At 50.3% G+C, this 27,334-nt stretch overlaps 1 protein-coding gene and 1 long non-coding RNA gene across 3 annotated transcripts in view; one reads left to right on the forward strand and one right to left on the reverse strand.

Annotated features, from left to right (window-relative positions):
• CHMP4B (charged multivesicular body protein 4B) overlaps positions 1-14,720 on the reverse strand; it is a 53,236-nt gene extending 38,516 nt beyond the window's left edge. Inside the window, exon 1 of the mRNA XM_002710799.5 lies at positions 14,382-14,720. Coding sequence (XP_002710845.1) covers positions 14,382-14,571 — 190 coding nt within the window. The 5' untranslated portion in view covers positions 14,572-14,720. The remainder of the gene's footprint in view (positions 1-14,381) is intronic.
• Positions 13,563-22,542, forward strand: LOC108176608 (uncharacterized). Of its 2 annotated transcripts, XR_011379946.1 has the most exons (4): positions 13,563-13,883; positions 15,011-15,108; positions 21,965-22,025; positions 22,302-22,542. It is a non-coding gene; the product is annotated as an uncharacterized lncRNA (long non-coding RNA). The 2 variants fall into 2 exon arrangements; XR_011379945.1 differs by lacking the exon at positions 13,563-13,883 and having other exon boundaries at positions 14,832-15,108.
• Positions 22,543-27,334: the final 4,792 nt, after the last annotated feature.

The raw sequence follows: 27,334 nt of genomic DNA on the forward strand, positions 1-27,334 counted from the left end.
TAATTTAGAACCAGGTGGGTAAACATTTTCCATATTCCTAAGAGGCTCAGCTGCTGCTGGTGGAATAAGGACCTAACTGAGCACAAGACCTTTGCAGAAAGGCCACAGCTCTCCCCAGCACTCCCAGTATCACTGATCGACAAACAGCCATCCTAAAGGGCAGATTAAAATAACTCAAGTCAGGCCAGCCCTTAGAACCTGGTTTTTCTCCTCCTTACAGAGGAGACAATCTCCTATATCCTATGCCCTCAAAGGTGGGTCACTGAGGAAGTCAAGTCCTGCCATAAGGATGCACCCCAGTGCGTTTAACTAACTGGTCCCCGCTGGGTTGTAGTCCAGCAGGATTTGAGCGTACTCAGTCCAGCAGAAACGCTTCATTCACTGAAAAGCCACAGCAATGGCTGAAGCTGGCTACTGATCCAAACGAGGCTTAGGCGCCAGAAGAGATGCCCTCTGGCATCTGGGCTGCTTCCACGCACACAGGCTCAGGAGAGCAGCTAAAATCCATTATTCAGCTCTGGCCTCTGAACCAGGGAATCAAAATGGGAAAATGTCCAGTAACTTTGACACAACAGCCTGTGGCTGCCCTCCACTTTTACAATGAGCAGGGATGTACCCAAGCTGTTAACAGACAAAACAAACGCTGAGCTACTATTTTTATGCAGCAAAGCTGCTTGGAGCAACACTTGGCTCTCTGGAGGGTTACCGTGATATGGCACTTGTTGACTCAGAGAGTGTTAGAGCAGAAAGGAATCTTAACATTCATGTAGTCCATCCTTCTGTGGTGTTGAGAAAACAAAGGCCCAGTGAGAGCAGGCATTTACCCAAAGGCACTCAGCGGCAGAATCAGAACTAGAATTTGGGTGTACACTGTCATAAAGTCCAAGGGCCCTGCTTGACCATCCTGGGTGATGGAGGCAGCACCCAGGGAGAGGAACGCTAACAGGAAGCTGGGAGCTCGGGAGGTGGGGGAGAGGGGTTCTCAAATCTGGGGGAATGGGTCAGCACGCAGTCTGGGATAAACCTGAAATGTATGGCCTCAGAAAGAGGTCACAGTCACCCAAGAAGTAACTAGCTCTGTCTCCGATCACACCTAAGCATGAAGGGAAGATTAAATAATCCCCACGATCAGAGCTAATTGAGCCAGGCAGGCTGCAGGGAGTGAAACACACACATGAGGCAGCTGTGGACTGGATTAATAAACGAGGCTGGGTCAAGGTAGTTTAAACAGGGAGGACTGCCTGCTCACCTCTGGCGTGTGACTCCCAGAGTGGAGAAAAGTCTACCCAGCTGTCAGGAGGTGCTGGGCAGGAGGGGGAGCCGGGAGAAGTAACAAGAAGGGGTTTTGATCCACAGCATTGCCCTTCCATGGGAGCGGTCCCTCTGCCCGCCTCGTTCCCTCAGGCTTCGCACGGGGGCTGCAGAGAGGACTGCTGGTCCCCAGCCAGCTGCTCTCTAGAGACAGAAAGCAGCCATTTGTCTGTGCCTCACTAGATTCAACCTCACACAAACTTCAACCTGGCAGCCTCTCAGGAAGATTGCAAACTACCTTGTCAGGCGCCAACCCTCAATTACCTCGGTCACGGCTGCCCCTCCCCCACACCTTCTCTGGAGACACAAGCACATGCTAATCTCTGTACCTTGGCTCCCACAGCTCTCTCTGCCCAGAATGGTCCTACCCCCCTTCCTCTGTCCCAAATCCCATTTATCTGTCAAGTCCCAGTTCAAAACCCCTCCCCTCCCTGGCACTGACCCAGAGGATCCCCATTGGAATTCACTGCTCCCTCCCTCCTTCTCCTACCAGACTTTGGCTGAATACCAGTGTGTCTGCTCTCCCCAGCCCTCACCAGACTGGGAGCTCCCAGTCAGTAAGAACTCTGTGGCCCATACAGTCCCTCCATGTGGAGTCTCAAAATGTCTGCCCATTTGAGCGGAACTGAATTTGGCAACACTTTTCCTTTTGCCACAGTCATCTGATAGAAACAAACAGCCTCACCCCGGGATGCCGGAACCAGAGAGGAGCTGGGCCTCTTTCAGGGACATTTGTGTGGCCAGGCCACTCTGCCTCTTACCTGAAGATAATAATACTTCTCATCAGAGGACCAAGTGCTTCAGGACAAGAAGCTCTGCAAACACAGATTCTCAAGTTCGAGGCCATTATTTTAAGCTCTCCTTAGAATCATGCACTGGGGCCGGCACTGTGGAGTAACAGGTAAAGCCACTGCCTATAGCACCAGCATTCCACATGGGCACCAGTTGGGATCCTGGCTGCTCTGCTCCCAATCCAGCTCCCTGCTAGTGTGCCTGGGAAAGCAGTAGAAGATGGCCCACGTCCTTGGGCCCCTGAACCTGCATGGTAGACTGGGAAGAAGCTCCTGGCTCCTGGCTTTGGATCGGCTCAGCTCTGGCCATTGCAGCCTCTCTCCCCTCTCTTCCTCTCTCTTCTCTCTGCCTCTCCTCTCTCTGTGTAACTCTGGTTTTCAAGTAAATAAGTAAATCTTAAAAAAAAATACTGAATGTATTTCCATGTTCCTGGCTTTTCTCCTCAAAAAACTTTTCCTATTAATTCTAAGTTCCAAGCACTCATATTTTGCATTCCTTTCCGCTCTTAGATTCCATTAGTGTCCAAAATAATGATTTAATAAAACATAGACTGAAGCTTTCCAACAAGGCTGTTCTGACTACCTCTACTGAACAGCACATACTCTGAATTCTGAATATGCTTCTAGAACATATTACATTGTACCCTGATTATCAGTTGTCTACCACTCCAACTACACTGTAGGCTCCTCAGAAGTAATCACCTGTGGGGCTGGCACTGTGGTGTAGTGGTTAAAGCCACCACCTGCAGTGCCAACATCCCATATGGGTGTCACTCCCCCTCTTCATGGAGGAACGACACTAAACCCTGCCTAGGTTTCCTATCCGAGTCATGGCACCATTATGTCGCTCCCCCTCTTCGTGGAGGAACGACACAGGACCCTGCGCTGTTCTCTTGTCTGCTCAGCCCTCCCCGGGTTTGCTGCTGGTTCTTCCCGGGTTGGCTACCGACCCTTCCACCTCCGTGGAAGGGCGGTTCCCCCTGCCATCTTCCCCACTTCCGCGGGGGAGCGGCACACCGCCGGCCGGCTCTCTCGGGGGCTGCACAGGTGTTCCTTCAGATAGATGTTCCTGGTGCATGTTGTCTCTCTCCTCCTTTATAGTCCTCTTCCACCAATCCCAACTCTGCTACCCACACGCCGAGTACGCTGCTCTCCTCCAATCAGGAGCAGGTCCTACAGTTTATTGGTTGAACTGGAGGCAGCTGTGTAGAAGTTTACTCCTCCCCAGTGCCATATTGTGGGAGAGCAGATGCATAGAATAAGTCTTAATTCCAGTAACTTAGTCTAGTCCGAGTTGCTCCCAGTTGCTCCCCACATATGGGCACCGGTTCTAGCCCCGGCTGTTCCACTTTCGATTCGGCTCTCTGCTGTGGCCTGGGAAAGCAGCAGAAGATGGCCCAAGTCCTAGGGCCCTTGTACCCGCGTGAGAGATTCAGGAGAAGCTCCTGGCTTTGGATCAGCATAGCTTTGGCCATTGTGACCATCTGGGGAGTGAACCAGCGTATGGAAGACTTCGCTCTCTCTGCATATGCCTCTGCCTCTCTGTAACTCTGTCTTTCAAATGAATGAATAAATCTTAAAAAAAAAAAAGTAATGACCTGCTTTCATCAGCATTTACCCAGCAACTAGGACAGTATCTGGCACACAGCTCAAGTTAATACTTGGCAGGTGGATTCATGAACCAGGAAAAATGTCCCGCTACCTTCTTTTAAAATGCACCACCTGGAACAGGCATTTGGTGTAGCAGTTAAGACACCACTACATCACTTGGGAAACCGTATCCCATGTCAAGGTGCCTGGGTTCAAGTCCCAACTTTACTCTTTATTCCAGCTTCCTGCTGATGTGCATCATGGGTTGTAGAAGGTGATGGCCCAAATATCCGGGTTCCTGGTACCCACACGGGAGATCCAGATTGAATTCCTGACTCCTGGCTTCAGCCTGGACCAGTCCCAGCTGTGTTGTAGGCATTTCGAGAGTGAACAATGGGATGGGAGATCTCTTTCTCTTTCAAATAAATATACTTTTTTTTTTTTTTTTTGACAGGCAGAGTAAGACAGTGAGAGACAGACAGAGAGAAAGGTCTTCCTTTTTTCCATTGGTTCACCCCCCAAATAGCCGCTACGGCCGGTGCATTGAGGCCGGCATGCTGAGCCGATCCGAAGCCAGGAGCCAGTTGCTTCCTCCTGGTTTCTCATGTGGGTGCAGGACCCAAGCACGTGGGCCATCCTCCACTGCACTCCTGGGCCACAGCAGAGAGCTGGACTGGAAGAGGAGCAACTGAGACAGAATCCGGCACCCTGACCGAGACTAGAACCCGGGGTGCCAGCGCCACAGGCAGAGGATTAGCCTAGTGAGCCGTGGCGCCAGCCAATAAATTTTAAATAAATAAACACACCATCTAAAATTAAATGCAAATGCCTAAGCATACAGACTACTTGGGGAACTCATAACAAGGTAGGTTCTGCTTCAGTAGGTCAGGATGGGGCCTAAGAGTTTGCATTTTTTTTTTAAGATTTACTTATTTCTTTGAAAGGCAAAGTTACAGAGAAGGAGAGGTATCTTCCATACACTAGTTCACTCTCCAAATGGTTGCAACAGCCAGGGCTGAGCCAAGCCAAAGCCAAGAACTAGAGGCTTCATCTGGGTCTCCCACATGGGTGCAGGGACCAAACACTTGGGCCATCCTCTGCTGCTTTCCCAGGCCATTAGCAGAGAGATGAATCAGAAGTGGAGCAACTGGGACTTGAACCGGTGCAAACACGGAACGCCAGCACCACAGGCAGCAGCTTAACCCGCTATGCCACAGAGCTGGTCCCTAGGAGTTTGTATTTCTAAGAGCTTCCCAGAGGTGACCACACTTGGAGTGGCAAGGCTGAAAATATTACAATTGGCCTTTGTAGCTGATGAAACTGACACTTACACATGTGAGGGGCTTGCCCAGGATCACAAAAGCAGCAGTGGCAAAGGTGGAATAAAAGCTCAGGTCTTCTGAGCCCACATCCAACACCTTTCACACTGTACACACCACTAGCCTTTTGAACCAGCCACAAGCAAAGAGATTTACAGCCTTTCTCAATCCCTCCTCTGATAAGCTCTCCGCAAGCTCTGCTCTGTAAGGAGGAAGGAGGGCAAGCTAGAAATACCAGCTACGGGAGAATCAAGCCAGCCAGACGCTCTTGCTAAGAACTTAAATCATTCAATCCTTCAGCTAAGACTCTTTAAGAAGGCCCAAATGAACGTAAGGGGTTCCTCAATGCTCATTCCTCTACTAAGAAATGGCCACAGGAAAATATTATTGCTTAAAGAAAAAAATCTGGCATACAAGAATTATCAGGACTAAAGGGCACACAATCAAATTAACTATCAACGAATGGCTGGGACCTGTGTGTTGCTCGAGCCATGGCTGGAATATTCAGAGTACTCAGCTCTGCCCACTCCACACCTTAAGAACAACACGGATGAATAAGAGCACAACAAATGGAGGGTAACAAGAAAAGAACAGAAACTGCAGGCAGGGCAGGTGCTGTGGCACAGTGGCTAAAGCCGCTGCCTGCAGTGCCGGCATCCCATATGGACACCAACATGAGTCCCGGCTGCTCCACTTCCAATCCAGCTCCCTGCTATGGCCTGGGAAAGCAGTGGAAGATGGCCCAAGTCCTTGGGTCCCTGCACCCATGTGGGAGACCAGGAAAAAGCTCTCAGCTCCTGGCTTCAGATCAGCATACCTCCAGCTGTTGCAGCCATCTGCGGAGTGAACCAGCAGATGGAAGACACATCTCTCTCTCCCTCTCCCTTTCTCTCTATGTAACTCTGACTTTCAAATAATAAGTCTTTAAGAAAAAAAAAAAAAAGCTGCAGGCAAGGAACCGTCACCGATAAAGGGAAGATAGGCCTTACAGCAATGCATGCAAGCTTGAGACCTATGCACCAGCTTTCTCCACCTGTTGTGCTGAAGGGGGCTCAGAACTGCTCCTCATGGTCCCCACAGGCAGAATTAGAACCTGTTTCCCAGTTCACAACTGTTTGGCATGAGAGCTGGGACTTGCCCCCAGCCTACCGACTCCAAATCCCACATTCCCTCCACCAACCCAGGCTGCTGCCCTAGGTAGCTGCACTCCAGGAGACAGAACTTATTCCGAAGAAAGGTGATTTCAGACAGAGCTGCCCACAGACTGGACTGGAGTGCAGAAGACAGGGCACCTAACACAACTCCTGTCAGCAGAGGAGTTCAATCAGAGGTTCATCGCTAGGCAGGAGTACCATGAAGGGAATATGGGCACTGGACGGGTGGCTGGGTGAGATGAACTGGTCAACCTCAGAGAGGAATGCATCTCTTCCTGGTGCGTTTTCTCCAACACTTCACTCACATACTGACTATGGTTTGCCTCTGATCATATTACTTGTACCTGTGTGTGTCTTCCTCACTGTTCTGTGAGCCGCTGTGGGGAGAAGGTGCTGTCTCATCCGTCCTTACAACCTGACGGTGCCAAACACTACAAGTGGTAGAGCAAGGGAACATTCACATCTCTGCGCACAGGCACTCTGCACACGTCAACCTGGTCCATCCTCGCAAGAACCCTATGCAGTGGTGGCCGTCCCTTTTTAACAGATGGGGAAACTACAAGTCAAAAGAAGCAAAGGAACTACTACGCGGTAAAGGTGCGAACAGAATCCTTTGCCTTCTGCCTTAAAGGAAGACAATAAACGTCTGCTGAGTTGAGCCAAACACCTTAAAAGCAACCACAGCCATATCCAGGCAGGTCTGCTGCTGCCTGCTGCTGTGCTCAAATCCTCCTCCTAAATAGAATCTTCCATTTCCAAAGTGACCGATCGGAAGTTGCTGGGTTTCGAATATCCTCTCTCACACAGTCTTTTAAAGGCAGCAGCCCAACATAAAACAATTTTGGGTAAGAGGAGCAAGGTTTCCTAAACCTCTCCCACCCAAAGGAGTTGCATCCCTTCCTCCCAGTGGGCTGGCTCCATGCCGGCCGGGGCTCTGGACCACGGGAAACAAATCAGAGCTGGCTTCTGCCTCAGAGATCAGCGGCCAGCACACATCCACACAGGCCACGCTCCGGGACTTCGCTCCCCACACTCAAACCCAACACCGAGCAACTCTGGGTTTCCCCCAGGAAAACAGGGAACTCTAGGGGCCTCACATTGAAGCTGCCAAACAAGATCTACCTTGAATTTCAAGTCACGTCACAATCTACAGTGACAGCCGCTTAAAAATATTTAATCCCCCTGCCAAATGGGGCAAAGAAAAGAGTTGGCATTTGAGTCAAAAGCGCCAGCATGTTTGGCCAGTCCACACACAGGGCCTCCCTGGCACTCCATCCGTCTTAACTAAACTAAACCCAATCTGGCCGACCATTCCTTTGAACAAGAAACTTAATCATCACCCAGGGAACTTCCCACTGCTCAGTTCCCTGGGTGAGCTCCGGGTTTGCCATCCCTGGGCCTCTGGATAGGAGATCCTGCTGGTACAGGCACCATTAAGATGTTGTGCTTTATCTGAATTCCGGAGAGTGAAAAGGCCACAGTCACTATAAATTTAACTTATTAAGATGTCTTCCCACATACTAACGTTTTACAGTGACTTTATTAAACATGAGAGCACCACCCTGGCTCCAGCAATGAGCAGCACTTAATGAAGATATATTTCCCATGAGCTCCTGGCTTCTCTGCATCCAACAGACATTCTCAGCTGAACCTAAATTAACCTGTAAATGAATTGATTTGCATCCATAAATCCACAGAAATGCACCAGTGTAGAGCGTTTAAGATACCAGACTCCATTTCCCAAGGTAATACAATTCTCTGGTTAAACTAAAATATGATTCTGTCTACAAAGTGTTTTCATCTTTATTAAAACTGGAAAAAAAGAGAGACATTTTAACCACCTACAGTAGGTATTTCCTTAACTAGCTAGCATGTCTTGAAAAGAATCCGGGTGGGCACTGCGGCACAGCAGGTTAAGCCAGCTCTTGGGACACCCGCATGCTATACTGGAGTGCCTGGAAAGGAGGCCCACCTCTGCTTCAGACCCAGCTCCCTGCTAATGAGCCTGGGAGGCAGCAGAGGATGGTCCAAGTACCCGAGTCCCTGGATGGAATACTGGGCTCCTGGCTTTGGCCCAGCCCAGCCCTGGCTGTTGCAGGCATTTGGGAAGTTAACCAGCGCATGGAAGATCTCTCTTTTTTTTTTTTTTTTTTTGACAGGCAGAGTTAGAGAGAGAGACAGAGAGAAAGGTCTTCGTTTTCCATTGGTTCACCAACTCAAATGGCTGCTACAGCTGGCATGTTGCGCTGATCCAAAGCCTAGAGCCAGGTGCTTCCTCCTGGTCTCCCATGGGGTGCAGGGCCCAAGCACTTGGGCCATCCTCCACTGCCTTCCCAGGCCACAGCAGAGAGCTGGACTGGAAGAGGAGCAACGGGGACAGAATCCAGCGCCCCAACCGGGACTAGAACTCAGGATGCGGAGCCACAGGCGGAGGATTAGCCTAGTGAACCACGGCACCAGCCAGAAGATCTTTTTCTGTCTCTCCCTCTCTTTCCTTCTGTCACTCTACCTTTTATATAAATAAATCTTTTTTTAAAAAAATCTTTGATATTTGATTTTCTTAGGGAGAAAACCACTGTAAAGGTACCAAAAAGACCTCAGTTAGGATGATTCTTGTCAGTTCACCGAGAATGCAGCCCTGGTTCTTAGCCAGCTTGACAATTAAACCAAAGAAACCTGATCAACAATAACTTTACCAGAAAAGAAAAAAAGGATAATATTCAATATCCACAATGTGCGACACTCTTTGTTATATTATCTTAGCTAACCCTCGCCATAGGCATGTGAGAGGAATATTATTTCACAATGGGTGATATTTAAGTCCTTTGGAGGGAAGAGACCACGGCTGGTTCATCTCTGTGTTCTCAACACCGAGCATGGGGCCTAGCACACAGTAGAGCCTGGCACATCTAAGAGGAATGAATACATGAAAAAAGAGAAGGAAAATACATTTGGAAAAAATATGCAATGAAAATTTTGCTTGGCCAACGCCGCGGCTCAATAGGCTAATCCTCCGCCTGTGGCGCCAGCACCCCGGGTTCTAGTCCTGGTCAGGGCGCCGGAGTCTGTCCCAGTTGCCCCTCTTCCAGTCCAGCTCTCTGCTGTGGCCCAGGAGTGCAGTGGAGGATGGCCCAAGTGCTTGGGCCCTGCACCCGCTTGGGAGACCAGGAGGAAGCACCTGGCTCCCGGCTTCGGATCAGCGCAGTGCGCTGGCCGCAGCAGCCATTGGGGAGTGAACCAATGGAAAAGGAAGACCTTTCTCTCTCTCTCTCACTGTCTAACTCTGCCTGTCAAAAACAAAACAAAACAAAACAAAAAAAAGAAAATTTTGCTCTATGCCCCTAACTGAAACCACTGTCTGGACACACCTACACACCGTAAATCATCTAACTTAAGGTTCCGAGGTTTGTTTCAAAGGGCAATTTATCATCTTTCCAATGCGCTGTGCTGTAAAGATAGCATCCACAGAGCCTGGTCCTGTCTCACTTCCTTTTTTCCCCCACTCAGTACCACACCTTGCACAGGTAGGCGTTTAATGAGCTCAGTGATGACAAAGGTCATGATGACGCCTTTGGCCATTATGGGAGTAAACAGAGCACAAAGTGCCCACAGCTACCAGAAGAACTGGTCTCTGAATTGAGTTATATCCCTCTTGATCCTCATTTTCCTCTTTGTAAAATGGGAATAACAGAATGTATCTACAAAATTATTTTTATTCATTCAATAAATAGTTGCTGAGCATTAGCCATGTGCCCTGTACTACACTAGGTGCTGGAGACTCAGCAGTGAACACACCACCATCTTGCCTCATGGAGCTCCCAGCAGATTCTGTGAGACAAACAGAAAAGGGAGTTTTACAAACTTCAGGACGACACGGTTAGGAAGTATTATTTCCCCTCTGTTTCTCAACCTGGTTAATGGCATTACCGGCAGCTCGGTCTCCCAGGCTATAAACTTGAGAATCATCCTCAACTCTCTCTCATTCACCCTACCCACTCCCACAACTGCAATAAATCACCATGTCTTTTGCTTCTCCTTCTGAACGTCTCTGGCATGTATTATTTCTGTTCCATTCTCCATGTTTCTACTCTAAGCCCTTAGTTCCCACCTGAAGTTTCCTTGTAACGACAATGGCAAGCATTTATCAATCACTTATCATATTGCTGACCCTGTGCTAAGAGCTTTGCATGTATAATGTACTGTAATCCTATAAAGGAGATATGAGTACCTCATTTGTAAAGGAGGAATCTGAGGGGCTGGCACTGTGGCACAGTAGGTTAATCCTCCACCTGCGGCACCGGCATCCCATATGGGTGCCAGTTCTAGTCCTGGCTGCTCCACTTCTGATCCAGCTCTCTGCTATGGCTTGGGAAAGCAGCAGAAGAAGACCAAGTGCTTGGGCCCCTGCATCCGTGTGGGAGACCTGAAAGAAGCTCTTGGCTCTTGGCTTCAGATCTGCCCAACTCTGGCCATTGCGGCAATTTGGAGAGTGAACCAGTGGATGGAAGACCTTTCTCCCTGTCTCTCCCTCTCACTGTCTGTAACTCTACCTCTCAAATAAATAAAATCTTTAAAAAAAAAAAAAAAAAAGAGGATCTGAGGTCTAGAGTAGCATGATAACATGACCCACACACACAGCTCGTAAGTAATGTAGCCACAGTTCAAACCCAGCTCTATGAGATAATAGCCTTATCCCTTACCAGACTGCTGTGTTCAACCCTTTGGATGTACACATGGCACAGTGGTTAAGATGCCACTTGGCATACCCACATCCCATCATCAGAGCGCCTGGTTCAAGTCCTGTCTGCTTCCGATCCAGCTTGCTGCTAATGTGCACCCCAGAAGGCAGCAGGTGATGGCTCAAGTACTTGGGTCCCTGCCACCCTCACAGCAGATCCATACTGAATTCCAGATTCCTAGCTTCAGCATGACACAGCCCTGAATGTTCCAGGCATGTGAGCACTGAACCAGCAGATGAAAGATCAATCTCTATCTCTTTCTGCCTTTCAAATAAATGGGGAGAAAATTGTATTCATTTTTGTTGAAATGCTCTTTCAAAAACCTCAAGGAGATACGACTGCTTTTTATTTTAAAAAGATTCATTTATCTATTTGAAAGGCAAAGTTACAGAGAGGTCTTCTATCCGCTGGCTCACTCCCCGAACAGCCACAATAGCCGGGCCTAGGCCAGACCGAAGCCAGGAGTTTCATCTGGGTCTCCCCGATGGGTGCAAGTACTTGGTCATCTTCTGCTGCTTTCCCAGGTGCATTAGCAGGGACTGTGCCCACAAGGGACGCCAGCATTGCAGGCCGCGGCTTAACCCACTGTGCCACAATGCCAGCCCCGTGACTCTGCTTTAAGACAGTCATTGGCTCCTCACCATCTCCAGGTCAAGGTCCAAAGGTTAAAAGGCCACCTTCCAGTGTTATCTATCTCCTGTCCTGCTCCACAGACTCCAACTAGGAGACATTCTCACTGCTCCCCAACACACCAAAGTCCTTGCTCACTTCCCATTCTCCTTCCTCATCAGTCTCCTTTACCTTGACCCTCTACACAGAAACCTCCCACTACACACTCAGGCCTCAGCCTGGGCCCACGCACGCCCTCAGGTGTCAGCACTGACTGTGAGGATTTTCCCCCCTCCCACCCCTCCACCACACATCCCATGCTTCCAATCCCAAGTTCCTGGAGGACAGGCATAGTACATTTTTATGTCTGATTCTCAGGGTCTCGGCACAGTGGTGAGTCAACAGGAAGACTAAAAGAATGGTATGTGGTAGCAGTAACCTCACAGCACTGTTGCAGTAGGCAGGTAAGACCTGTCTCCCAGAGCACGCAAAAAGAAACGCAGGGGCCAGGCGTTGAGCACAGCAGTGAAGACTCTGCTTGGGATGCCGGTGTCGCACCCTGGAGTGCCTGAGTTCAAGTTCTGGCTCCACCTTCCTGCTAGTGTGCACCCTGGCAGCCAGCAGGTGATGGCTCAAGTACCTGGGTCCCTGCCACCCATGTGGGAGATCTGGATTAATTTCCAGCTCCTAGCTTCAGCTTTGCCTGATCCCAGCATTTAGGGAGTGACCCAAAGGATAAGAGATCTCTGTTGGTCTCAACCTCTGCCTCTCTCTGCCTTTCAAATAAATAATACAAATTAAAAAAAAAAATTTTTTTTAAAGGACAGGTTCTAGTAGCTCCTGCCCACTCAAGCAAACTCAAGACAGGCTGCTTGCAGCCAAGTTATCACAACTGAGCCTGCTCCGCCACTATCTGCCAGCAGCCTCCGAGTCTCCTGAAAGCCAATTCAATCACCTCCCAAACTGCAGAAACTAAGCTGGCTCCAGCCCAAGAGACCAGAGTTGGCCTCCTGATAGACAAGGAGGTAAACTGCCACCCTCCTCCACTGCCAAAGAGAACGCGCCAAAATGCAGACTGGTCAAAGCGGCTCTAATTACCGTTGGTGAAGACGATCCTCCTTGAGACAGAGAAAAATAGCCAGGGACAGCAAAACAACCCTGCTCTCCATCTCCAGAGCTACAGCTGGAGGCCAGGCCACTAACAGATGAGGATGCAGCCTCGTTACTGGTCTCCCTGCTCCCACCTTCACCCCCTCCCACTCTCCAAAGAGCAGCCAGATGATGTTTTTAAAACTCAACGATTAGGACACATTCTAGCACATAACCTTCCAACAGCCTTCCATCCACCTGGAATAAAATCCAAACTCTACCAGGAAGTTCAAGGTCCACCCCCACCCCCCTTATTTCATACCACTCTTCTTTAATCACTACATTCCACACACTGGCATCTTCTTTCTGTTCCTTAAAACCGGCTGCCCTCTGGGGCTCTCCCCCTGCTGGTCTCCCTGCCTGGAAGACCCCTGCCCCAGATTTTCCCAGAGTTGGTTCCCTCTCAAGGCTCAGTCCGAACTTCAGCCTTCCAAAGCTGCGTCCCTGACCACTCTATCTGAGGTGGCACCTCCTCCCTGCCCACCACTCCCTAGCAGCTCAACTTCCTTCTTGTTTAGAATGCATAACCACTAGTCAAGATCTTCTTTTATTTCCCTGTTTCTGACTTCTACCCCCTTAGGGTGGAAGTGCTCTTTCGCTCACCCCCTCTGAACACACTGCGTGCATCTGGCTTTCAGAGAATTCCCAGAGGGGCATCCTCAGGCTAGACTAGTTTGAAGACAGCATCCATGCAACCCCTACTGTGTGCCGGAACCTGTAAATCCAAGTTCTTCCTTCCAGAAGGGTAAAGTAACTAGCTCAAGGTCACACAGCTAGTCACTAGCACACTTCTGAGTCAATCACTGATTTGTGTGACTCCTAAATCCCTGTCACCTTTGCCCCCCTCTCAGGGGACAGAGCTGTCACTCTGATTCACCAGCTGCAACAAGAAAAACCAAACATTCCTAAAGTGTTGCCCTATGCAGTTGTCGAAGCATTTTCACGGTCATCTCACTTGCCCAGAAAGCCCACAGCAAGCGAAGTAAGCGTGCCTCGACGTTCAGCACCGTGACCCTGACCCAGCAGCAGAGCCAGGGGAGGAGTCCAGCCCACGGAGGCATGGAGCCCGCGATTCGGGCTGGGAGGGTTGGGGAAGCGGTGAGTCACCAGGTGAAGGCTTGCGCCACGGGAAACTCTCCGAAGACCAGGACATGAGGCAACAAGAAGCGAATCAGAGCCGAGACACCTCGGGCCTCATGGAGGCCGAATCCTGGCTGATCGGTGGGGGAAACTAACTTGCTCAAGGTCCCTCGGCGCGGGAGCCAGGGGGCTCTCCTCTCCCCATCGAGGAAGTCGGGAGAGGCCAGGGGCAGCTCACAGGACTCCACGGAGGGGTCGGGGAGGACGGGGTGGGACCAGGAGGCTGGGAGGCAGAAACAAGACAGACGGCGGCCGTGGCCGCGGCTGGGAAGGAGGGTGAGGCCACAGGCAAGAGGAAAAGGCGGAAGAGAAAGGAAAAGAGTGAGGGCGGAGGAGACCGCTGCGAGCCCAGGGTGTGCAGGGGCCTGGCAGAGTGAGGGGAGGATGCTGGGAGAGGGGGACAGGGAGAGACCGGCGGTCTTCGGAGTCCGGGGCCCCGGGAGACAGCTGGGGAGGGGGTCAGACAGGGGAGGGCTCCAGGGTCCGCGCAGACCCCGAGGCGAGTGGACCAAAGTGAAGTCCGGCCCTGGGAGTCCGAGGAGAGCCTCTGGGGGGTCTGGAAGGGCAGGGCGGCCTCACCGCGCTTGTTTTTGGTGCCGTGCTTCTTGGCAGCCGTCAGCTCCTGCTCGATTTTCTTCTCCAGGAACTCCTGCTTCTTGCTTAGCATCTCCTCCGTGTCCCGCAGCCGCTGGATGGCCTCCTGGGGGGTCGGGCCGCCCTTGCCGGCCTTACCCCCTCCAGCCCCGAACAGTTTCCCAAACACCGACATGGTTGCTGCTCGCCGCGCCGGCCTTCGCCGCCCGCTCCGGCTCGGCTCAGATCCGGCGCCCGCTCCCGGCCCCGGCCGCTCCTGCCGCCGCAGGCCTCGCCTCCGCCTCCGCCCCGCAGCTGGGCCCAGCCGCACCACCTCCCACAGGCCCCCACGCCCGGCCAGGCCGGCGTCAGGGCAACGCGCCGCTGACTACAACTCCCAGCGGGCGACGCGCCGGTCGCGCCTCAATTCTAATGGAAGGGGGCGCGCTGCATGCCGGGAGACTATAGTCTTCCGGCTTGGGGCGCTTGGCGGCGCGTCTTTTTGGTCTCGCTGGGGTCAGAGGGCGAGGTGGCAGGCTGGGAAGTGTAGTCTCCTTGGACCCCTGCTCTGTAGAGGTGGGCAAACTAGAAGAGAAATAGCAAAAAATAATGATACTAATTAACACTGTGGACAGTCTGTGATCCAGGCATGGTGAAGAGTGCTTTACACGCATCAGCCCACTGAGTTCACTGAGCAGCCGGACAAATACTACTGTCCCTGTTTTAGAGGTGAGTAAACCAAAACTCAAGAGAAACTGAGTGATCGACTGGCTTAACTTACAGGCCCTATCTTTGCAAATGCTGTCCCCTCCGCGTGGAGTGCCTTTCCACTCTTTATTCACCCAGGAGCATCTTTGAAGCTGATTAGGGGCTAATCCCATTGGCACTGGACTTAAGACTGCAAAGGTTCAGAATCTGCCTTGACTACTTTTGTGAGCAAGTAACTTCCCCTACTCTGCCCTCCCTTCCAGCAACTGGCTGACAACGGGGCCATCGCGAAGCTTGCATGAGATAGGGAAGGGAAAGTGCTTACTCAGCATCACCTGGCACACGGCAGGTGCGCAAAACTGTTTTATTCCCAGCTATTCTGCACCATCATTAGGGTAGTAATAATTGTGCTGGGGGACCACAGCGTTCTCAAAGGAAGTGTTAAAGAGAGTTTTTTGTCCCTGCAGCAGATAGCCCCTGCTGGTGTGAGCTACATTTCCTTGTTTTCCCTTGTCTCTGCTGTCAAAAATCACTTCATAATGGGGCCGGCGCCGTGGCTCACTCGGTTAATTCTCCGCCTGCGGCGGCACCGGCATCCCATATGGGCGCCGGGTTCTGGTCCTGGCTGCTCCTCTTCCAGTCCAGCTCTTTGCTGTGGCCCGGAAGGGCACTGGAGGATGGCCCAAGTGCTTGGGCCCGTGCACTCACATGGGAGACCAGGAGGGGGCACCTGGTTCCTGGCTTCAGATCGGCCATTTGGGGAGTGAACCAATGGAAGGAAGACCTTTCTCTCTGTCTCTCTCTCTCACTGTCTATAACTCTACCTGTCAAATAAAAAAAAAAAAAAATCACTTCATCCATTAACTATACTAGCTGTAGTAAGACTACACCTCGTAGCCAGTACTTCCCCCAAGTCCACCATTCTCATTTGCTGCTTCCAATCTTTTGCATTTTTTAAAGATTTATTTATTTATTTATTTGAGAGGCTGAGTTACAAAGACAGGGAGAGGGAGAGAGGGAAAGAGGAAGGGAGGGAGAGAGGAAGAGAGAGACAGAGAGAGTGAGAGAGAATGAACCTTCTACCCGCTGCTTCACTCCCCAAATGGCCACAATGACAAGGGCTGGAACAGGCTGAAGCCAGGAGCCTGGCAGTCCAACTGAGTCTCTCCTATGTGAGTACAGGGGCCATCTTCTGCTGATTTCCCAGGCACACTGACAGGGAGCTGGATTGGAAGTGGCGCAGCCAGGACTCATTCATGTGGGATTCCAGCTCTGCAGGTGGCTGCTTACTGCACTGTGCCACAACACGGAAGCCAGTTCTAAATGAGTATCTCAGGTGATCTCCACTGAAGAAATGTAAGACTTCTCAGGAGCCTTTTATGATCCTTCCCTTAAAATATGTAAAATTGCCCAAGAACAGAGTTTCACATAAACAGGAGCTCACTTGGACTTTTCCTCTATTATTTTACATACAAGAATCTCATCTACAAGTGGACAAAATTCATGCCTTGGATGCTGTTGTTTTTGTTACTGTTGTTTTAATTCACCAAAACCCCAGCCTGTATGTGCAGGTAACCATTCCCAGAGGACGGTAGAGTTCATTTCATCCAACTTTCCAAGTTCCAAGAAAAAGTTCAAATGTGAGAGAGGTGCTAGAAGCGTCAAGAACTCAGAGAAGGATGAGCTGGGAAACCTAAGTCCCTTGTGTGTGTTCTGTAATTGCAACACTGCAGTGTTTTTATCAAAGCATGAAATAAAAATAAGGATCCTTCGATCAAGCCACCTCCTGGATACAGCAACCTCTCCACTTCTAAGCAAGGTGCTCCCTCTTATTAAGTCATGTTGTACCCAGGTGCAAGGTAGCAATATACTTGCTGGGTTCATGTGTTCTGGTACCCAAAGAACACATGAACAGGTAGATGGTATAGATCTCATCACTGCCAGTCTCATACTGTTATGGGGCAAACTGGAAAATACTAGACCCTCTCATGTCATCACTCTGGGAGCCCTGAAAAACATCTTGGGGATTTGATGAAAACTCACTTTGGTGTTGGCTACCTGGACTGTAGGGCTGAGAAGAATTTTGAGGCTGCATCAGGACTCCTTGTTAAAAAAAAAAAAAAAAAAATGGTGGGGGGAGCCAAACATAGTTCATGTCTGTCTAGGGTGTGGGATGTGAAGTGGGCAAGGTAGCTGCCATGCTAGCTGAAGACTCAACAGCCTTGATAGAGATTCACAGAGTGGACTGGCTCAATACTGGAGAGCCCTGGGCTCTCCTTGGCTTTCATTTTTCCAGTTCCTTGAGAAAAGGCACAGCCTTTTCAACCTTGACAAGCTGGTATCAGCTCACTAAACAGTGTGTGGAAAGGAATGAGTCATCAGTCCACATAATAGGTTGGATGACTCACAGATATCATGCTGCATGAAAGAAACCAGACATAAAAGCCTTTATGATTCCATACACACAAAATGCAAAAACAAACAAAACTAAGCTACCATCGTGAGAGTCAGGATAGTGGTCATTGGGGCCAGCGCTGTGGCACAGCAGGTAAACCTGCCACCTGCAATGCTGGCATCCCATATGGTCTTCCTCTCTCTGTAACTCTTTCAAATAAATAAATAAGTCTTTTTTAATGTCATCAAGCAATGTTGAATTAGTAAAATCTTAATTATCATGAAACTTGGTCTTACGTGGTTCTTTCAAGTTAAATACAGAGGACTTTGCTGGGTTTTAGTTCTGGAAAACAATTAGGTATATCCAACATCATTTCCTGAGAAAGAAAGAGGTAGGGGCAGGGGGAGGAGAAAGAAAACTCCATGAACTAGGAATGAGAGAGAATTGCTCAACCTGATGAAGGGCATCTATGGAAAAACCTGCAAATAACATCAAACTTAGAGGCAACAGACCGAAAATTCCCACCCCCTAAAGTCAGAAATAAGATAAGGACACCTACTCTCACCATTTTTTTTTAAAGATTTATTTATTTATTTTATAGCGTTATAGAGAGAGAGGGAGAGACAGAGAAATCTTTCATGTGCTTGCTCACTCCCCAGATAGCTGCAAAGGCCAGGGCTGGGCCAGGCCAAAGCCAGAGCCATGCACTTTATCTGGGTCTCCCACATGAGTGCCAGGGCCATCTTCCACAGCCTTTCCCATACCATTAGCATGGAGCTGAATTAGAAGTGAAACGGCAGGGACACAGGGACATGAACAGGCATCTACAGGGAATGTCGGCATCACAGGCAATGGTTTTATCCACTACACCACAATGCAGGCCTCGGCCTCTCACCATTTGTTGTTGTTGTTTTTAAGATTTATTTATTTGAAAGTCAGAGTTACAGAGAGGCAGAGGCAGAGAGAGAGAGAGAGAGAGAGAGAGAGAGAGAGGTGTCTTCCATCCACTGGTTCACTCCCCAGATGGCCGCAACAGCCAGAGCTGTGCCAAACTGAAGGCAGGAGCATGGAGCTTCTTCCAGGTCTCCCACGTGGGTGCAGGGGCCCAAGGACTTGGGGCATCTTCTACTGCTTTCCCAGGCCATAGCAGAGAGCTGGAATCAGAAGTGGAGCAGCCGGGACTGGAACCGGTGCCCATATGGGATGCTAGCACTGCAGGCAGCAGTTTTACCGGCTATGCCATAGCGCTGACCCCACCACTTGTTTTTAACATTGTACTGAAAGTTCTCACCAGGGCCATTAAGTAAGAAAAGGAAATAAAAGGCATTCAGATGGAAAAAGAAAAAAATGAAACTATTTTTTTTTCAAATTCCAAGATCTGATAAATAGAAAACCCCAAAGAATATACAAAAAGCTATCAGAACTAAAAATCAGTCCAGCAAGGTTGCAGAATATAAGATCAACACACAAAAGACAGTTGCATTTCCATATATATTAGCAATGCACATCTGGAAATGTTATCAAGAAGACATTTCCAGGGGCTGGCGCTGTGGCGTAGCAGTGTCAGCATCCCCTATGGGTGCCAGTTCTAGTCCCAGCTGCCCCTCTTCTGTCCCAGCTCTCTACTATGGCCTGGGAAAGCAGTAGAAGATGGCCCAAATCCTTGGGCTGCTGCACCCGCATGGGAGACCCAGAAGAAGCTTCTGGCTCCTGGCTTCAGATCAGCCCAGCTCCAGCTGTTGTGGCCAGCTGGGGAGTGAACCAGCAGATAGAAGAGCTCTCTCTCTCTACCTCTGCCTCCAGCTCAGCATCTCTGTAACTCTGCCTTCCAAATAAATAAATATATGTTTAAAAAAAGAAAGAATAAGACATTTCTATTTACAATAGCATCAAAGAGAAAAAATTTAACCAAGTAAATGGAAGGTTTATGTTTTGAAAATATAAAATATTGCTGAAAGAAATGAAGGAAGACCTAAATAAATGGAAAGATACCCCATGTTCATGGATTGGAGGACTTAATATAGAGACAGCAGCACTCTCCAAATTGAGCCACAGATTTAATGCACAAAAATATGAGCTGCCCTTGTTGCAGAAATGCACAATCTGATCTTCAAACTCATATGGAAGTGCAAAAGGCTCTGAATAGTCAAAACAGTATTCAAAAAGAAAAATAAAGTTGGAAGACTCATACTTCCTGATTTCAAAATTTATAATAGAGCTACAATAATCAAGAAAGTGTGATGCTGGCATAAAGATAGGCATATGGATCAATGAGATAGAATTGACAGTCCGAAAATGCAGGGGGAACACTTTGCACAGTGGTTAATGTCACCGGGGATGCCCGCATCCCATACAGGAGCGCCAAATTTGAGTTCCTGCTCCTCGCTTTGGATCCCATTTCCTGCCAGTGCACATCCTGGGAGGCAGCAGATGATGACTTGAGTACTTGGGTCCCTGCCACCCATGTGGGAGACCTGGATTGAGCTCCAAGCTCTTGGTTTTGGCCTGGCCCAGTTCTGGCTGCTCTGGGCATTTGAGGAGTAAACTAGAAAATAGAAGCGCTCTCTCTCTCTCTCCCTCCCCCTCCCCCTCTCTTTCATATAAAATGAAAAGAGATAAATAAGTGGGTTAATCCTTGGCCTGTGGTGCCTGCATCCCATTTGAATGCCGGTTCTAGTCCCAGTTGCCTCTCTTCCGATCCAGCTCTCTGCTGTGGCCTGGGAAAGCAGTAGAAGATGGCCCAAGGCCTTGGGCCCCTGAACCCGTGTGGGAGACCCAGAAGAAGCTCCTGGCTCCTGGCTTCAGATCAGTGCAGCTCCAGCTGTTGTGGCCAATTGAGGAGTGAACCAGTGGATGGAAGACCTCTCTCTCTCTCTGCCTCTCCTCCTCTCTCTGTGTAACTCTTTCAAATAAATAAATCTAAAAAAAAAAAAAAAAAAAGCCCTCTACATCAATGGTCAGTTGATTTCCAACAAAGGTGTCCAGACCATTCAATGAGGGAACAGAGATGACTGGGCTTCTGCTATTGGACTGAATTCCTGCTCCCAGGGTTCTACACAGAATACTTACTCAATGAGTGATGATGGGGACCAGCGCTGTGGCGTAACAGATAAAGCCACCACCTGCAATGCTGGCATCCCATATGGGTGCTGGTTCAAGTCTCAGCTCATCTACTTCTGATCCAGCTTCCTGCTCATGCACCTGGGAAAGCAGTGGAGGATGGCCCAAGTGCTTGGGCCCCTGCACCCACATGGGAGATCCAGAAGCACCTCCTGGCTCCTGGCTTCAACCTGGCCCAGCCCTGGTCATTGCGGCCATTTGGGGAGTGAACCAGCAGATGGAAGATCTCTCTCTCTCTGTCTCTCGCCCTCTCTCTCTAACTCTGCCTTTCAAATAAATAAAGTTTCTTTTTTTAAAAAAAATAAAATAATAAAATATTTGGCACAGAATATTTATTCAATAAATACTTGTGAAATCAATAGGAATAAACACAGGGACAGTAATCATTGATTCTTGCCTGACCCTTACTGTGACTCACACAGCTGTCACAGAAAGTCTCTCTTAGTCATCCAACTCCAACCCTCTGAGGCAGGTGCAGATTCCGGCCAAGGAAACAGAAGCTAGGGGAGGGTGTGGTGGTGCAGGCGGATAGACTGCCACCTGTGACATCCTCATCCCATGTGGGCTCCACTTCTCATCCAGCTCCCTGCTGATGCCCCTGGGAACGCAGCAGAATATGGCTCAAGTGCTTGGGCCCCTGCACCCACCTGGGAGATCCTGGTGGAGTTCCAGGCTCGTGGCTTCGGCCTGGCCCAGCCCTGGCTGTTGTGGCTGTTTAGGGAGTGAGCCAGCAGATGGAGAATCTCTTTCTATCTCACCCTTCCCTTCCCTGTAACCGTACCTTTCAAATAGATAAGTCTTTTTTTTTTTTTTTTTTTTTTTTTTGACAGGCAGAGTGGACAGTAGGAGAGAGAGACAGAGAGAAAGGTCTTCCTTTGCCGTTGGTTCACCCTCTAATGGCCGCCGCGGTTGGCGCGCTGCGGCCAGCGCAACGCGCTGATCCAATGGCAGGAGCCAGGAGCCAGGTGCTTCTCCTGGTCTCCCATGGGGTGCAGGGCCCAAGCACCTGGGCCATCCTCCACTGCACTCCCGGGCCACAGCAGAGAGCTGGCCTGGAAGAGGGGCCACCGGGACAGAATCCGGCGCCCCGACCGGGATGAGAACCCGGTGTGCCGGCGCTGCAAGGCGGAGGATTAGCCTAGTGAGCCGCGGCGCCGGCCGAATAGATAAGTCTTTTAAAAAAAGAAAGGAAGAAATAGAAGTTTAGAGATGTTGAATGCCTTGTCCACTATTAACTGGTGTGGTGCTCTTGAACCCTGAGAATGGAAACTCTGTGCTCCACGCATCAGCTTCCCAGTGAAACTAAGTGCAAGTTTTCCATGTGGCGTCATGTGGGTTTTTCCAAACTTTTTTCTTTTGCGGGTAGCTATGTTGTGTGCCCTTTTTGCCTGAACCACCAGGATTCTCTTCAGGATGAGACCTGTCAGGTACGCTTAGTCAAGGTCTGCAGGGCTGGAACGCGTGCAATCTGTGGTTATACACAAGCAAACATACTTGGCCTTTGCAGTATTTACATAGCTTTGTGCCTTACGAACAAAACTTTGACTGTTTCATGTGATCCCAACACAAAACAGTGAGTAAGGTGTAATTGTTAAAAACAAAACCGGGGGTGGGTGCTGTGGCGTAGTAGGTTAATCCTCAGCCTGCAGCACCAGCATCCCAGAATCCTGGTTCTAGTCCTGGCTGCTCCTCTTCCGATCCAGCTCTCTGCTGTGGCCTGGGAAAGCAGTGGAAGATGGCCCAGGTACTTGAGCCCCTGTACCCGCGTGGGAGACCTGGAAGAAGCTCCTGGCTCCTGGCTTCAGATCAGCTCAGCTGTGGCCATTGCGACCATTTAGGGAGTGAACCAGCAGATGAAAGACCTTTTTCTCTGACTCTCCCTTTCACTGTCTGTAACTCTACCTCTCAAATAAACAAATAAAATCTTTTTTAAAAAATCAGAAATATTTTTGGAGCACTTTCTGCTATGTCACTGTTGAGCTGAGCATTTTACATGCAGTACCTCACGCAGAACCTGAGAGTAGAGACCAGGGGACAGATTGTAGGTTGGAGGGGGCTCTGCACTTGAGCCAATGCTGGGTTACAGGGACCACTCTGCCCCCATGTCCTCATCGTGTGTATTGGCTCACACAACTACATGGGTGGAAACAAGAGAAACAGAGAGGTTGAACAGTTTGCCCAGAGTCACACAGCTTGCAGGGGGCAGAACTGGGATTCTTTTTTTTTTTCCTTAAAATATTTTTTTAAAAGATTTATATATTTATTTGAAAGTTAAAATTACAGAGGGCCAGTGCTGTGGTGCAGAGACTAAGCCTCCGCCTACAGTGCCAGCATCCCATATGGGCTCCGGTTTGTATCTCAGCTGATCCACTTCCAACCCAGCTCTCTGCTATGGCCTGGGAAAGCAGTGGAAGATGTCCCAAGCCCTTGGACCCCTGCACCCGCTTGGGAGACCCAGAAGAAGCTCCTGGCTCCTGGCTTCAGATCGGCTTAGCTCTGGCTATTGCAGTGATCTGGGGAGTGAACCAGTGGATTTAAGACCTGTCTCTCCTCTCTCTCTGTCTGTAACCCTACCTCCCAAATAAAAAAAAAAAATTTTTTTTGACAGGCAGAGTGGACAGTGAGAGAGAGAGAGACAGAGAGAAAGGTCTTCCTTTGCCATTGGCTCACCCTCCAATGGCCGCCGCGGCTGGCGTGCTGCAGCTGGCGCATTGCGCTGATCTGAAGGCAGGAGCCAGGTGCTTCTCCTGGTCTCCCATGGGGTGCAGGGCCCAAGCACTTGGGCCATCCTCCACTGCCTTCCCAGGCACAGCAGAGAGCTGGCCTGGAAGAGGGGCCACCAGGACAGAATCTGGCGCCCCGACCGGGACTAGAACCCAGGGTGCTGGCGCCGCAGGTGAAGGATTAGCCTATTGAGCCATGGCACCGGCCCAAATAAAATCTTAAAAAAAAAAAAGAAAAAAAAGTCAGATGGGGCTGGCGCTGTGACACAGCAGGTTAACGCCCTGGACTGACTGAAGTGCCAGCATCCCACATGGGCGCCAGTTTGAGACCCGGCTACTCCACTTTACATTCAGCTCTCTGCTATGGCCTGGGATAGCAGTAAAAGATGGCCTAAGTCCTTGGGCCCCTGCATCTGGGTGGAAGACCTGGAAGAAGCTCTTGGCTCCTGGCTTCGGATCAGCACAGTTCCAGCCATTGTGGCCAACTGGGGAGCGAACCATTAGATGGAAGACCTCTCTCTCTCTCTCTCTCTGCCTCTCCTCTGTGTGTAACTCTTTCAAGTAAAATAAGTAAATCTTTAAAAAAAAATTACAGACAAGGAGAGAGATCTTTCATCCCCTAGTTCACTCCCCAAATGACCACAACATCCAGACTGGGCCAGGAGCTTCTTCCAGGTCTCCCACATGGGAAGAAGGGGTCCAAACACTCGGGCAGCTTCTGCTGCTTTCCCAGGTACATAAGCAGTGAGCTAGATTAGAAGAGGAGCAGCTGGGACTTGAAACAATGCCCATATGGGATGCCAGCACTGCAGGCAGCGGCTTTACCTGCTATGCCATAGTGCCGGCCCCAAGGAATTTCATTTTAAAGCCAACCAGTTTAAGCACTATGCTATTTTGCCTACATGCAAATGAATGAATGGACAGAGAGAGACACACACATGCACATAAACATAAAGAAATAAAGTGCAGTGGGCATGGGAGCGGGCGTGACCTCCCTGGGGAGAAGTGGAAAATGAGCAATGGGGTGGGACACAGCCAGCCCGGTGAGGATGAGAGAGATGAGCTGGGAGTAGAGGGGCGATGTGGATTGGAGAGGCCCTTGCACTGGAGTTAATGGAGGGTTACAAGGCCTACTATTCACCCACACATCTGAGCTCCTGCAGACGTGCAGCAGGCATTGAGCCCTACAGGGCACAGGCTGCAGAAAATGACTTACAACTTCCTGGACCTCACCCCAAAACCACCTCCTAACCCAGAGTTAGACCAGAAGTCTCCCCCTTCAAGGAAAGCAAAGTCTACATCCAGTCCCTTGGATTATCCCAGTATCCCAACAGCGCCCAGTATCCCAAACCCCACCATTTTTCATCATCCTCACTGCTGTCACTCTGACCCGAGTCCCCATCATCCTTCGCCTGGATGATTGTAGTAGCTCCTAGGGCAGGCAGAATAATGGCCCCCCAAAGGTCCTACTCCCTAGATGTCACCTGAAGTGGAAAAGGTACTTCACAGGACTGTGCAAGTGAGGGAAGACTATCCCGGATTTACCTGGCTGGGCCCAGTGTAATCACAAGAAGGAAGTGGGAGGGTCAGAATCAGAGACCGCAAGATGCTGCCCTTCCAGCTCTGAAGACGGAGAAAGGAGCCGTGAGCCAAGGCAGGCAGGGGGCTCCTGGAGCTGGAAACGGCCCAGGGAACAGATTCTTCCCTGAGCTTCCAAGAGGAGCGCGGTCCTGCTGAGCTCTTAATTTTGGTCAGGTGAGAATCACAGCGGCAGCACGACACATGTGGGTGGTTTTAAGCCACTAAGTTCATGGCAGTTTCTTACGGTGGCCATAGGAACCCAGCCTGTGGCCTCCCTGTCACCATCCTTACCTGCCCCTCCCCCTGCACCCCCAGCTTCTTTTCTGCCAGGCGACTGGAGGGCTCCTTTCACAAACGTGTGTCACCGATGCAGGTGTTGTAGCGCAGTGCGTGTGATACCAGCATCCCATATTATAGTATCAGCTGGAGTCCCAGCCACTCCACTTCCAATCCAGCTTCCTGCCAATGCGCACCTTGGGAGGCAGCAGTGACGGCTCAAGTCCTTGGTTCTCTGCCACCCGCACGGGACACATGGATTGAATTCCAGGCTCCTGGCTTTGGCCTGGCCCTGTCCCAGCTGTTGTAGGCATTTGAGGAATGAACCAGCAGATAGAAGCTCTCTCTCTGTCTCTCTCTCTCTCTCTCTTCCTGTCACTCTGACTTTCAAATAAATAAACACTGAAAAAAAAAAAAAAATCCCCATCAGATGCACTCACCACACTGCTCACAACCCTCCAACGGCTCTGAGTCCCCCAGAGTAGAAGCAGAGTCCTCTCAGGGTCCCGGCTGGCTGTGTCCTGAGCCCCTGCTCCCCTGCTTTCCTCCCTGGCCATGCCTCACCACACAGGCCTCTTTGCAGCCTCTCAGACACAGCAGGGCCCCTGCATGCCCCAGCCCTCTCCTCCTTTCTTTCTCTTTTGCTCCTACACTGCTCACCAGCGTCTAATGCACTCCTAACTCACTTGCTGACCTTGCTCGTGGTTTATCTTCTGCTTCCTCCCCACCATGGGACCTCCGAGATCACCATTTTGCACCCAATGCATTGTCAACTCTGCCTGGCACAGTAGGTGCTCCACACGTATTTGTTAAACCAGAAGTGATGGAAGTGAGGTGGCAGTGACCCGGGAGGCCCGCCTTCCCACCATGAGACCGCGAGACCTCGGACAGGACCCAGGCCCTCTCTGGGATTCTCCAGGATTCCACGAAGGGCCCTGGGCCATGCAGCTGTGCCTCGGCCTGCACTCTGAAGAGTTCCGTGCCAGAGTCTACACCAGGTACCCTGAGCAAACAGAGGTTCCCCCCACCCCGCCAGGCTCCCGGATTACCACCCTACAGGCCTCACAAACTGCGGGGTGGGGGACGGGGGTCACTTGCTGGGAGCTTTGGGGGTTGGGGAGCACCTGCAGCAGCAGCTGCTGCCTGAACTCCTCCCTCTCCAGAGGAGACAAAACTGGTCCAACCTGTTCTCCTGGACACCTGCTCTGTCAACCGAGACTTCCAAGCCACCGCCTCAGACTTTTGTCCCAGATAGTCTCTGATCTTTCTTCCAGGTGCCCTCACATCAGACTCCGCTTCCCAGGACCCTGGGCCAGCCGGGTCTCAGCCTACGTGGTGGGTTCTTACTGGGGAAGACTTGCCCTTGGCCTCCCTGGCGTAGGAGCAGGGGAGGGGACAGGTCAAGTGGGCCTTGTTCTCTCGAAGTGCTGTTCTGATCCAGGCATTCAACAAATATTGACCAAACATTTCCTAGGCAGCTTTAGGCAGTGCAGTTACATACCAGTGAGGCCTTTTTGTTTGCAATGGGACAACAAACAATAAAGAAATATCCAACAGCTGCATCTGAAGAAGTTATACGTCAATCAGAAAGAATAGCTGAGGGGCAAATGAATGTTAACAACCCAAAATGAGCATCTTACCCAGGATGAAGGGTGTCCACATGTCTTGCATGAGGCCGAATCTGTATCAGTGAAGACAGAAAAATTAACAGACCCTTCACCTGACACTGGAATAGAAGATGGAGAATATACTACCTTCTGGGGTCTAGATGGTGACTTACCAATGATAAAGGTGTCCCCAAATCTAGGGAATCAGTACACGAGAGCAGCGCCGTCACTGTACCCTCAGCTGAGCCATCTAATCATTTACACTGCACCTTAGGTGTGGAAACTCCACCCAAACCTTGAACAGGTGTGGACGATGCTCTCGTCTTTGCCATCGAGTTTTGTGTTGGTTAAGGACTTGGGTCAGGACATACAGAACCCAGTAGCAGACGGGCCTGAAACCAGAGAGAATCCCCGTCCAGAAGCTGCAAGACCATTTCTTGAATTCGAATCACCTACCAGCGTTCGTCATCACATCCCTCCATTCTTCCACCATTAGGTTTTCCTGCTGCTGATATTGACCGGTTTCCCCAGGCTGGCTTAACTCTGCAG

This window comes from Oryctolagus cuniculus, chromosome 11 (genome assembly GCF_964237555.1).
Source record: "Oryctolagus cuniculus chromosome 11, mOryCun1.1, whole genome shotgun sequence".
Classification (NCBI taxonomy): domain Eukaryota; kingdom Metazoa; phylum Chordata; class Mammalia; order Lagomorpha; family Leporidae; genus Oryctolagus; species Oryctolagus cuniculus.